Source organism: Echiichthys vipera, assembly GCF_963691815.1.
Source record: "Echiichthys vipera genome assembly, chromosome: 7".
NCBI lineage: Eukaryota > Metazoa > Chordata > Actinopteri > Perciformes > Trachinidae > Echiichthys > Echiichthys vipera.
The window spans coordinates 15,067,877-15,081,345 of NC_139832.1; the positions used below are offsets into that span (position 1 = coordinate 15,067,877).

At 40.8% G+C, this 13,469-nt stretch overlaps 1 protein-coding gene across 2 annotated transcripts; it reads right to left on the reverse strand.

Annotated features, from left to right (window-relative positions):
• Positions 1–1,208: 1,208 nt before the first annotated feature.
• On the reverse strand, positions 1,209–13,469 carry caprin1b (cell cycle associated protein 1b). 2 transcript variants are annotated; one of them, XM_083916724.1, is made up of 18 exons: positions 13,344–13,469; positions 10,881–11,045; positions 10,699–10,761; positions 10,495–10,581; positions 9,774–10,009; positions 9,600–9,682; positions 7,806–8,051; positions 7,651–7,703; positions 7,456–7,539; positions 5,125–5,295; positions 4,942–5,050; positions 4,768–4,829; positions 4,574–4,666; positions 3,698–3,844; positions 3,157–3,310; positions 2,821–2,997; positions 1,833–1,939; positions 1,209–1,728 (listed from the first exon to the last, which is right to left on the reverse strand). In XM_083916724.1, the coding sequence occupies exons 2-18, from the start codon at positions 11,043–11,045 to the stop codon at positions 1,642–1,644; spliced, it is 2,124 nt and encodes a 707-aa protein (XP_083772850.1). In that variant the 5' UTR covers positions 13,344–13,469; the 3' UTR covers positions 1,209–1,641. The 2 variants fall into 2 exon arrangements, with proteins under 2 accessions (XP_083772850.1, XP_083772851.1); XM_083916725.1 differs by lacking the exon at positions 3,698–3,844.

A 13,469-nucleotide genomic window follows, 5' to 3' on the forward strand; every position in this document is an offset into this window, starting at 1 on the left:
TGTTTAAAGGTTGAAGATGTAGAATCTTCATTAAAAGCTTTATTTAAAAAATACACCCATGGGGCGTTTGAGGGGCACAGAATGAAAGTATTGCTTCCCATAAAAAATATATATATTCATTTTCAATTAATATTTTACATTGTTTATGGGTTTTAATAATGAATTTCTGTCACGTTCTGTTTACATTGTAACAGCCAATAGCAGCTGGCATTGCGGGTTGCCAGGGTTGTCTGTTGTTTGGTGCAACTACTGTCGGCTGGCACTGGTGAAATGGAGTTTGCCAATACTGCAGCTGCTTATTTATTCCAGCAGCTAAGTGACCAGAGACGGGCAAAAAACAGAGTGAATATAGGCCGAGTATTCACTCCATGGACTGAGATAAAGGAGTTCAACGGCATTAAAACGCACACCCAAATGGCTACGTTTGTCCTTGATCTGTAAGCGAACTGTCAGTCAGGCCCCTCTGCAATACTTGTTTTTATGGAGTGATTTGCCGGAGGGGAAGGGTACAAACAGGCTCAGACAGACTTTGGTCTTCTGTAGGCTACTGGACCGGGTCTGTCTCCAGACCTGGCAACAAGACTGGAGGAATTACTTTCTGTTGTCACGACTACGATCTTGAGACACTAGATGGCGGTGTTCTTCTGATTCTCCATATTTGACCTTAAAGATTTGAGTGAGAGTCATAAATCAACTGGTTAGAACTTTTCAAATGTGAATATTTTGCTGGTTGCGTCACCATGATGGTTAGTCAAATTTATCTGAAGTCACCTGTGGGTTTTTGACCGATAAGGGTCAAAGTAAGTTCAGGTCTTATCTTTGAGACTCAACTTTCCATGGTTTAGATAAGGAGTGGTAAGACAAACTGAGGCGGCGGGATATTTCTGAATTCTGCCCCAGTATCAGCTCAGGGGAAAACAGACTTATGTCCCAGCGACCATGCGCCCGTCTGTGGCAACCTAACTACCATACAGCATGAACAATAAATTTAAAAGGTTTATTTTTTTTATACAAATTTTGTTCAGCTTTCTTGTCCTTGTCTTGAGCTGTATTTATATGCATGAACATTGAAAGCAACAAAAATTGTAAATCCTTGTATGTATACACGTACCTGGCCAATAAAGCTGATCCTGTTAATCTGCACAGCAAAAAACTGAGGCTGAAGCATGGGTATGCAACACAACTTTATTGAAACTCTTGAAGCAACATCAATTTACAAACAAGGAAACGGGAGCTCATTGAACATAAAACGCTTTTTTTCAGAACCAAAATGACAGAAAAGAACCGAGTAGGGGAATAAACTCCCAAGGGTTGGACCAGCAGTGGCAGGTGCATTTTTTTATACAAAAAATAACTTATGAAATCTTTCAAGTTTACAGGAATATTGTAACACATGGCTTATGTAAATCGATGATTGGATTTACAGCTAAGCTTGTGTTTCAGACTTTAAATGATTTAATATGTCCAAATATCAAAGCAGGCATTACTTTGATTTAAGAGACAGGAAAAATACCACTGATGAAGAACAAAAAAAAGAAAAAGAAAAAAAGAACATGAGTGAGCTGGGGTAAATGCATTCTTGAATTTTGAATTTTCAGTGTGGTGCAAGTTAGTCAGTCACAGTCATTATGAAAGGCTTTTTCAGGATCGTATTGCCTGAGTGCTGCCTCTTGACACTCCTCTGGGTCCCTGACCAGCTCCGCGCTTGTAGTTGGGTTGGTAACCATCCTTCAGCAACAGAAGGTAACAAGAAAGACATTTTAGAAACTACTCCAACAGACAGCAAAGATGACAAACACAGCCAGTGTGAGGTCTGAATGCTTCTTTCATACCCTCTGATAATTCCCATTTGAGTAATCCCGCGGTGTGTTGAATTGAGTCTGTCCATAACCAGAGTTTGGAGTGTTGGCGAAAGGAGGACGATAACCATCATAGCCACCTAAAAATAAGAAGACTTTAAACTTAAAATGCTCATCGATATTTACAATAAAATAAGCTCTGCCTCGCTAGCCCTTTTAAGACACATACTTATAGACATATGCCACCTGTTTTACTCGTGTAAATGTCACAGTGGCAAAAACAAGGTCAAGTTTAGTAACTAATTTAGTTAGTTCAGTTAACTAATCTGAATTGAATCAGAATGCCTTAAAGGCATCAGCAGCACAAGGTAAAATCAACACAGGAATTAAATACACTTCTCAAGAGCCCTGCAATGTATTTATTTTTTAACTATCATCATCAAAGCAAGATAATAACATTTGTTAAATAGGTGAAAAGTTTTGGGATTCTACTCCTGTGAGATCAGTCTCCACATATATATATATATATATATATATATATATATATATATATATATATATATATATATAAAAGGTTCATGGAAAAGAGGGGTGGAGTGGAAGAGTTTAAATACAACAAGTAAGCGAAAAGAAATTAAACAAATCCGAACATCACGTCATATCATTGTGGTCTGTCAAAACATTAGACTAGAATGTCTATAGAACAGGAAGCAGAGTTCTGTAATAATTAAGGAAAGTGATGGGAAATTTTATTTCACTGCAAGAAGCGGTATTGCACTCACATGGTCATTAATTGAGGCGTCAGAATTAATATCAAAATCCATCACTGACGTAGCATATAGGAGAACAGAAAACACTTTTCCTTGCTATTAAACCCTTTCCAACTAAGCGAGGCCACATCTTGCCAGAAAGGTCCTGTTATGTCTGAATAAAGCCATAAAGTACACGACACCCTTGTTAAAAAGTCATTAGTGAAAGTGAAAATAAAGGATTTGTTTGTGGCTGTAAGTTGTGAGCTTACCTCTGAATCCATTCGATGAGCCTCTGTAGCCATTGATCATGCCCCTGGCATTGCGAGGTCCACCGCGAGACATGCCTCTGCTGTTGTAGAAGGACTGACCCTGCCTGACGAAGCCTGGGCCCTGCTGGGGAGGCTGTTGATGGCCTCCTGACTGGTCTTGGGAATGGAAGGCACCAACTACAAAAAAAACAAATGCAAGTCAATCTAAAGTCAAAGTCGAACACAGTATTTACATAAAAAAGGAGTTTAACTGGAACATTATCTCAAAAAGACAAATCTGGTACAAGCAATCCAGTAAGTAAATAAAAAAAAGAAAAAAAAGAAAAATCTGCCCACCAGACTGCAGTTGTTCTGACTGCATCTCGGTCTGCTCCACCGGATGTTGCGGCTGGTTGTTGAAGGCTTGGTTGTAGCTGTTCTGGTATTGGCTGGCCTGGTTCAAAGCCTCTGTCTCATTAGCTGGCGGGACTGGGGCATTGAGGTTGAACACCTGAGGGGAGAACAAGGGCCACATTGTGGTGAAGCCAAAACCAGAGGAAAGGTCACAGGCTCATTAGGAGTAAAGTCCATTACTCATTAATTCCTAGATATAACTGCTTCACTACAAACACATACAACTGCAATGTGGTGAGAGGGCACTTAAGGACTCCACAAGAAAGTCTAATGGGAGCCATTAATGATTTTGGATTTTTATTTCACCGACAGTAATGCACAGTCCTACAAAGACCGTTTTCATCTGCATGACAGACCAGACCTTCCGATCTTTGAGTTAATTTAAACATTAAATGCTATTAATTCAGCTATTATTTGATAACGTGGGCAATTTCTTCAGTAAGTTAGATTGATTCTTCACTAAATGTCGTCACAATGGCCTTACTGTCTGCATTGACTGGAATGGTGCTGCGTTGACGTTGATGCCACTGCTGTTGGGAGCTTTGGAAACAGGCTGGAAAACTTGCGTTTGAGAGGCAGGTGGTAAAGCTGTGGAGGGTGGAGGCTGCTCTGACGACAAGGACATGGAGTTCTGTTGAAGAGGGGGAACACCACTTCAGGAGGTCGAAACATTTCTCAATGTCATTTATTTGATTTAATTATTTGTTTGGCCTTTTATGCCTTTATTTGTTTTTAAAGGTGAAGATCTACAGGAAATGGTGGGGGAGGGAGAGGGGATGACATGCATTAAAGGGCCACCGCGGCGAGGACCTTTTGCCTCTGTATATGGGGCGCCTGCTCTACCGCTGAGCCACTGGGGCCCCTATGTCACTTATTATTTAATTGCATATTTCACAATTCAAATTCTAAACTCCTTACATTTTGTTGGCATGATCTATGATGAATAAGATATGATGTATGCTGATAACCAAGGTCATGTCCCTGGTATTTTCCTAGACTATAATAATAATATTTAAATGTGCTATAGTTAAATATGTACACAAGGTGGGCATTTTACCAGCTTATATCAGTATGTTTAGATTCCATACACTTAAATCTTACTCTTTCAGTCGTCTAAATACAGGACTGGGGCTGTGTCTCTGTATGTATAGTTATGCGTTACATTGCTTTAAGGGTTATAAACAAGTTTTGACACTTTTTAAATTTAAAATAAATCAAGCTGTGCAATGCTTATTAAATAAGACATTTGCCCCAAAAAATAGCTGTAACTTTGTTTCCTGAATTAAAATCTGGTAAAAATCGGATGAAATACCCAGCAATATAAGAAGGAACGAAAAAGGGACAGAGCAGCAGGGTTTACCTGGATGGGGTCGATGGATTCTGTTGAGGGTCGAGGATCTGGCGTGTGTGAGGTCTGATACATGGGGGGCGGAGTTGGGGAGACGATAGGAACCTGAAAACAGAGAGAGTTAAAGGTCAAACATGTTGTCTTGTTTGAAAAGTCTTGAGTGTGGCTACACAATCGGTGTTGCTCGTTCAAGTTTGATTACTCACTTGTGTGGGCTCAGGTTGGACTGGAACAGTGTTGGGTTGCGATAGCCGGGAGTCTGGGTGAACTAAGAAGATTTGAGCATTGCACCTTAGTAAACCAGAAAAGTAATTTCAAGCTTTCAAGTGTCATTATTACACAACACAAGACATCTGAACTGAGTTTTTTGTCAAACGTACCTGGAGGACACACCATTTGTGGTAAGTCCATGTTCTGAGTGGGTTTCATAGGCTGCGCTGAGACAATGGCTGGATCAATGGGCTGTCCGTCAAATTCCAGCATAGAGTCCTAAGAGCAGAGGAGTGATGAGCACTGTGCTTAATATCTAGAGTAAACAGTCTTTCCTAGCACGAAGTTCCCACCTGCATGAAGTTGTACGTTCCCTGCATCTGGGCCATTAAGTCTTGCACCACCTGCTTCCTGACCAGGGGGTCAGTAGGTGGCACAGGAGATGCCAAGTTCAAGGGGTGCGTCTCCAGTGCATCAGGTGAAGCTGCAGACTGCATAGGCGGCTGCTGCATGGCACTGACAACCTGACAGTAGAAGACGGACAGAACAGATGAATAAGAAACATACAGAAGGAGGCCTGTGAATGTTCTCATTTGTACAGGTCATTGTTATCCCCAAAGCAAATAAACACTCCACCTCCGCACCACACCAACGTGAACCTTTCACCGCCATTGTTGTTGTTGTTAAATGTCCGCGCATGGTCCGTCCTTCTATTTACATGTCCGAACAGGCGGACATAACGCTACTGCCGTAGGGCTCGTGCTTGTGCTCGTACACGTGCGCACGCTCGTGCTCGTACATGTGCAAACGGCTCCGCTAAAGCCCACCTCTTTCAAGCGGGCCGTGGACAGTCTGCTGGCCGCAGTTGAGCGCGGAGCGGGTGCACTCAAATGGCTTAAAGGTACTAGGCTTTAGCTGAAAAACCGGTTTTGGCCGCGGCCAAAAGGACAGTGTGAGCACGCTGTAACACACTTGAGTCTAAAGATTTTCAAACCTGTTACAAGCTTCAGCTGCTTGATAACAAGCACATCATTAGATTCAGGTGTGTTGTTCTTGTGACAACCAAGTCCAGTTGCTCTTGACTTAAATTGCTTTGGGGATACAGGAGGAGGTGTTATTGACTGGTATAATGCTTATTAAATGCTACATGTTGGTTTATATTCACATCCTGGTTTGTAAATTGAAATATCACAATTTATGTTCCTGCAAAACCTCACCTCTTCGACCTGCCGTGCCAGTAATACACACAAAATAGCTGCCAATCTGACCATTCTGCTGCATTGATTTGACTGGCAATGTCCTTTATATCTAATCTCTGTTGCCTGTATAATGTGTAGTGCCTATTAAAATATTAACCACTGTGCAACTTTGTACATGGTAGAAATAGTAGATTAACAAATATTTGACAATGTACAATAGAAAACACTTAATGTTGATACTGCTCACAACAGTGAGGTAAAAAAACCACACGTTGAAGAGCTGCACAGTTGAGTGATGAAAGAGATGTATTTAAAAATATTAACCCGACATTGTGTCATGGTTGCCAACAAATGTTCCTGACTACATTTATAGCTATCTGCAGACTGTATGTCTTATAAAACAGGGTGCTCTACATTTCCTCCAGGGACACCATGGCCTTTCTGACTATGTAGCTGCAGCCATCACAACGAACTATCATTTGCAGAAGTTTGTCGATCGGATTGTCGTAACAATACCAGGCAAATGGGCTAAACCTCTGACAAATACTTTCTATTCTGCATCTCTAATTCCACTATCAAAAAGGCAAAATGCCACAGAAATCTGATTATATAAACAGATGCACTGAGAAATCTTATCAGAACATCACATAACCAGCTTGAACATGACAGAAGAAAACACAGATGTCAGGTGAAAACAGCAGTAGCCACTCAGCAATAAGCCTGTGAATATTCTCATTTGTCCAGGTCATCGTTATCCTCAAAGCAATTTCAGTCAAAAGCAACTGGACCTAAAACCACCAACGACGGTCACTCCAACGACAGTTGGCACTTGGAGCACAAAGGGATCCAGTGACATCATCGGCCTTGTTAGAGGTTAAATACCTGGATCTCCAAACCAGTTAGTTGGACCAGTCGCAGCCTGGTCAGATGCGTTCATTAACTGATGAAGCCTCTTGGATGAGAGGGGAAACATCTTTGTAGACAAACAACCAGGTCCAGTTGCTTTTGACTGAAATTGCTTTGGGGACACAGCAATACATTGCTTATTTGATAAAAGGGCATCCACGCAAGATAACTTTGTTGTTCTGTTGCAACAATATTTATCATACTCCAAATATTGGCTCTTCCAAATACAATATTCTGTAGTCATTTACCAATTCTGCCATTTAATGCCTGATTAAGTCAATCCTCATCAACTCATTAAGATAGAAGTCATGCAAAGGTTGAATCCCTTGAATTTATTCAGTTTTCTACGATATCAAATTATTATTTTTTTTTTTTAAATGTGTTTGTTAGATTAGGATATACTTCCACTAAAATACTTGGAACAGTAAGCCACTTATCAAAATGGAACTTCCCTCTTAAAATTAAGATAATTGGAGGCCGGATTAAGGATTCAATAAAAGCTCAATCACACACACACACGCAGTCGCATGCGCACACACACACACACGCACACGCACGCACACCATCCCTACACCATACCTCAGTTTCTGTAGTCCACTCATCCCCCTGCTCCTTCTCACTGCTGCTGTATGTGCCGTCTGGAATGAACTGTCTGTTTATAAACTGCAGGGCAAAAAAGCAAACATCAGTACACTGGTTTTTTTTTTTTTTCAAAAGAAAAAAATTATATAAAAAGGCCCAAGACTTTACGGGAGAGGGGGAAATTAATCTCACCTCTGTTGTTTCCACTGCAATGGGCTCAGTGAACTCTTCCATTATTTCAGTTTCTGTAAAGAGAAAAAATGATTTAGAGAGAGCACTGCTGATTTCTTTATGGCATCATTACATTAGCATTTTAATGTAGCGTGACTTTCGAGAGGGGTCAGGACCTGGATCGACAGTCTGCTCTTCTGCTTCTGACGATTCAGCTGCTGCTTCTGCAGTGACTGCTGCCGCTGCCGTTGCTGCTTCTGCTGCTGAGGCTGGCTCTACCTCCTCCTCCTCCTCTTCCTCCAACTCCTCTTCCTCCTCCTCTTCTTCTTCTTCTTCCTCACACACTCCATTTTGGTGAGATGGGACCCGGTCAAAGTACCCACTCAGCAGGACCTGGTCCAAAGTCTCTCTCAGTGCCTTATCTAGCAGAGAAATAACATAGTAAGCAATTTATTGGAAAGGCAAGACACACAAATCACAACAATCAAACCATATTTTTGTGAGCTTTGAATTACGAACTATAGATCAGGGTGGAGCGATTTCACAACTAGACATATATAGTTTTGTATTCTCTATTTAGAAAATCTTTCTGAGTCATATTTAAAGCAGCAATGATTATTTAATTGATCGAAAGCAAAAATAAAATCTGCAACTATTCGGATAATCAATGAATTGTTAGTCATTAAAAAACTATAGTAAACAAACTCCAATGTGAAATAATCGTCATCAGGACAGTGTGGGTATGATTTTGTCAGATTTGATCAAGGAACCCTACTGTGGACATTTTTCAAATGTTACAGTACATCAACTTTTTCCAACAGTCCAGACAAAATAACAGACACCAGCATATTACATGTGAAAGAATCAATAACTTAACTGTCATAACTGTTACATACTACTATAACAATAATTTGTAATCCACTAGAAAACACAAGAAGAGCCTTTAAGCTGACAGACATTTCCACTTTTGGCTCTTCAGGCAAAGCAGGTCAGTGTTATTTCCTTTTCCCTAAATAAATATCACCCTGAGTCACCAAGTGAGACCTCAGTCGTTACTGAGGTGAAAGGGTTGGCTGGTGTCACTACAGTGAACTGGGTCACCAGTATTCTAATGTGGCTCCAGAGATCTGACCAGTGGAACCACAGGCGACAGGGCCACTGGCACCCTGCCCCGCTGCTGAGTCAGTATAAGCCCACAGAGCTCAGCCCCCCAAGCAGAATGCAGCAATGCGAGTCCTGAGGCCAGATCGCTGAGAATGCAGTACACAAATATCCCCGAGCCCCGATTATTCACATCACTGCATACATGCTGCATTAACAAAGCACAATGCATTTGCCACATTAACATATTAAGACTGGTTAATGGCCTACAGTACCTTATGACAAGAAGGCTTTGTTTGGAGCATTTGACAACTTTAGCTACCTTGTCTTGGGATGTGACAAACTACTTATAGCCAGCTGCGAAACAATAAAAATCTTGTTGATGACTGCTGTGTCACTAACCATCTGATAAAATGTCCTGCCAAAAATTTTCACCACCATCTGGGCATCTAAATAAAACCAGTTTGTTCAAAATAATGAATTCCCCTTTTAGGTTAACTTAATTTTCATATAAATTACAGAGCTGCCACTAATAATTATTTTCAACATTGATTCACCGGACAGCTATTTTCTCTATAAAATACTCGCTGTTCTATAAAATGTCAAAGAGTGAAAAATGCCCATTGCAAGTTTTCCAGGGCCTGAGTTAAAGTCTTCAAATTGCTCGTTTTGTCTTTCCAAAAGCCCAAGACCCAAAGATATTCAGTTCAATTATCAACTGATTATCAAAATAGTTGCCAATTAATTTTTTGTTGAATGACAATAATAGATTCAAGCTGTAAAAAAGCAGTGTGTGCTGAAAATAATTAGCCAAAGCACTCATACAAAAATATTGACCATTCAGAGACTCCAGGTAACATTTCACTTACATGTTGTTCCAACCACAGCCTTGTCCTTCCCTTCCAGCAGATCCCAGAGGTGCACAGATGCTTCTTCATATTGGTCAACCAATCTGCAAGTTTAGAGATAAGTTGTATGAATGCCCTTATTAAAAATGAAAGAAATATCTTAACTTCTTCCACACATTAATGCCTCAGATGTACCTGATATTTTGGTCACGGTCTGGCCCCACTAGCTTATAAAACTCATCAAAAGCTGCAAGGTCTGCATCGGTCAGCAGCAGTGAGCCAACTCCCTGCTTCAGGTCCTGTCGCACAGTGTCCTCGCCCAGCCGGTCCAGGAGGAACTGCAGCTCCAGAACAGTCTTCAGCCTCCTCTGTTCTGCCTCCTCCCGTTGCAGCTGCTCCCGCCGTGCAGACTTCTTAACCACCTTCTGGATCTAATAACAACAACAATAATAATAATAATAATATACATGAGCAACATAGTTATTACACGTTAGAATGGACAAAGCACAGCATGCCTTTTTTTCTGAGAACTCAGGCCAGTGTATTTTCAAATGCTTTGCAATGGGAACAGCGTCTATTTCCGCTCTGCTACAAACTTGTTGAGGCACTGAGCATCTAATATGTGCCAAGTACTTCATGTTTGGCGGGGTTTTTTTCCTGGTCACCCAGAGTTTAAAAATGCTCAACTTTGGGTAAAACACTTCACTCATCTCTGTCACAGTGGAGAAGGGGCAGAAAAAAATGCTGAACATCATCATCAACAACAACAGCGAAGGAGAAAATAATACTGCTGGTCTCCGGGTTTCCATGTATGGACCCACATAGAGCAGCTGGTCAGTCCTCTCCCTATGGCCTTCAGCCATGACTTGGTGGACAAATGGCCTAAGGGAACATTTTCTCTAAAAGTCATCCTTACATCTTGTCCCAGTGTGATAAACGTCTTCTGCAACTCTCTGCCAAATTCCAAGTTATTCGTGATTTCCTGGAATTTGGTGAGGGCGTCCTAAAACAGCAAAGGAAAAAGAGACATTTCACATGTTGCTAGGTTGATAATCTTTGCAGGAGTTAAAGGATAAGTAGTATTTTCTGTACAAAAGTATGAAGGTTTCGGTGCACCTACCAGCTGGTCCTGATTAAGACGCTCCCCTTTATCCTTCCTGACTTGGTAGTCATCCAGTTTACCCTGGAATAGAAGAACAGTTTCAAATGTTAACACATATAAAAAGTAGAGAAATTCAGTCAGTGCAGCTACATGTTGATATCAGGACGGACCTGGAACAAATGGCTTCCAGTAGCACTCACCTTTTTCTTCTCCATGTTGCGGACCTTCTTGTCGAGGACACACAGCACTTGCTTCATAACTTCGGACTGTCCACCAAGTGCAAAATTGCCCATTGACCCTGGAGCGGATCCCACATCTGGGCTAGCAGGCTGTACGGTCCCATTTGCATTCATCGCTGAGGGCATCTAGAAATTAAGTGCGCAAGATTAACTTCTGGTAGTAACAATGAGATTCCTCTATCACTATATACATTGAATTTATGAACAAAGGATTCATTTGAAGTTAATGTCATCAGCATGAATTCTGCATGATGACTAGTGAGGGGCAATGTCAAGGAATTAGGGCTGCAGCTAACAATTATTTTCGCTATTGATTATTCTGACCAATTATTTTCTCAGTTAAATTAATGATTTGGTCTATAAATGGTGCAATAATAGTAATGCAAAGACCAAATACTGATCTGACACTGATCAGATCTGTATCAGTGCATTATATTAATTCACCCACAGCAGTTCCATATACTAAACAATGCAAATTTATTTAAATGGCGCAAAATACGTGTTTTAAATGTGAGGAAGAGAAAGCAAAGGATATTTCGATTAGCAACTTAAAATCAGCTGCTACAGTGTTGAGTTAATGATAAAGGATCAGGAGAGATGAGGATAGATTTGTACATCCAAATGAAAAAGGTCTACAATTTGCAAAAGCCCAAATCAACATCATGTTATGTATAAGGCAATGACAAATTGGAAAATATTACCCCTGAATTTAACACAGAATACAAGTGATCAGCTTTTAAAACAAAGAAATATTAGCAATTAGTCTAAATGAAATCATATTATGCTGCATATGATAGTGGGCATATGCAGAATTAATTTGTGTTGTTTACCTAAAAATGGATACTAATATATACTGGTAGGAGTCCATTGTTCGCTGGTTTCAAACGTTTAAGAAGAAAATGTGAATATAACAGTTTTTATTGACAATGTGGAATATTTTGCTATATAGTATATATTAATTGTCAGTACAATGTAAGAGTATTTATGTAAAGTGGAATGTTTTGTTTTATCCTTTCTGTGGACCCCAGGAAGAATAGTTGTTACTATGGTAACAACTAATGGGGATCCTTAATAAAAATTGTTTTAAAAATGTTTGTATATTATATTTGACAAACAATCCAAAACCTGTAGAAGTCTGTTTATAAACAAAACAAAATAGAAACCCAAGCGAACAACTAAGTGTTCACAGAAGCTGGAACCTGCATAATCAATTGAAGACCTTAATGTGTAGGTTCAACATGATATAACGACAGATATATGGCATAGAGAATTGACCATAGTACAAAAATGCAGCCTTATATATTGAATAACGAAAGCGAGGGTAAGCAATGGAGGTGGGATTTAATGGCTCAAGCAAACAGGTGCAGGTGTCTCACGTGATTACAGGTGGAGGATCATCAACATAAACATGATTCAGTCACTTCACTATAGCAACTGGCAAACTTTATTCACTACAGTGTGAACTGGACGTTTCTGAATCCCGCGTAGTAAAAATATTTATCACAAATGAAGATTTATGCAAATAAAGTTGTATAGGGAATGTGTCACCAGCAGGACGCCGTTCGCTGGTATTAGCCCTATCCGGACGGATCTGGCCTGCCGCAGTTTCCGGTCTTTTCGTGTTGCTTTTAATGGGTGATCGCCACCGAAGTGCAGGTAGAATTAACTTACACACTTCTAAGAATACACAAATGAAGTTTCATATTTGTATAAGAAAGTGAGGATGGTGAGAGAAAGTAGTAAGGACGTTTGGGCGACGCTCAGCCTGTGCAGCTCAGGTGGTGGTTTACATTAAAAATGGAAATTAAGAAGGCTTTACGGTATATTTTGGAGATGTTGTGGCGTGTCATTTTATTGTGAATGACTGAAGTATGGTCGTGGATGTTTTGACAACATTGATGTTAATGTGGACGACCAGCACTTCCCAGTGTTTACAGCGAGGAGATCGAGGTGCCGACTACGGCCGAGAGCAGCACACGGCTAATTCACCGGTGTTAGCGTCCTTTTGACGACTCTTGTAAACAAAGCTATATTAGGCCGTTAAAGCGATATATAGTTACAGAGATAATAAGTTAGACTTTATTTTAACACCATTAATTCAACTCAAAACATTACACGATAATTTATATGGCTAGGTTAAACAGAAAGTTTGACAGAATTTAGCCTAAAAACCATCCGACTGGTGACACAGTTCCGCTATCTTCAGCTACCATCTCTTTTGGCCCGGTGTCCGCCTACACAGTGCGGTCAGCTCGCCGGTGTTATCTCTAAAGGTTTGGTAAAATGGCCCTGGCCGCACGACTGTTAGCATCTTCACGCGTTGCTAGCGTGGTTGTCTGGTAGCTACAGCGACGCGTGCTAACCCACAGCAACCGGCCGCGAGGAGCCGCGTTACCTTGGTAGCACGACTCCAGATTCACCCACCTTTTGATGGTGTGTATCCACAGGGGGGGCTTTGCTAGCGAAATGTACGAAACGGTCCAAGTCGTTATTATTGTTGTGTCGGTTTATTTTGTCTTTCACTCTAGTGTGGGATCCGCCCCGCCGGCC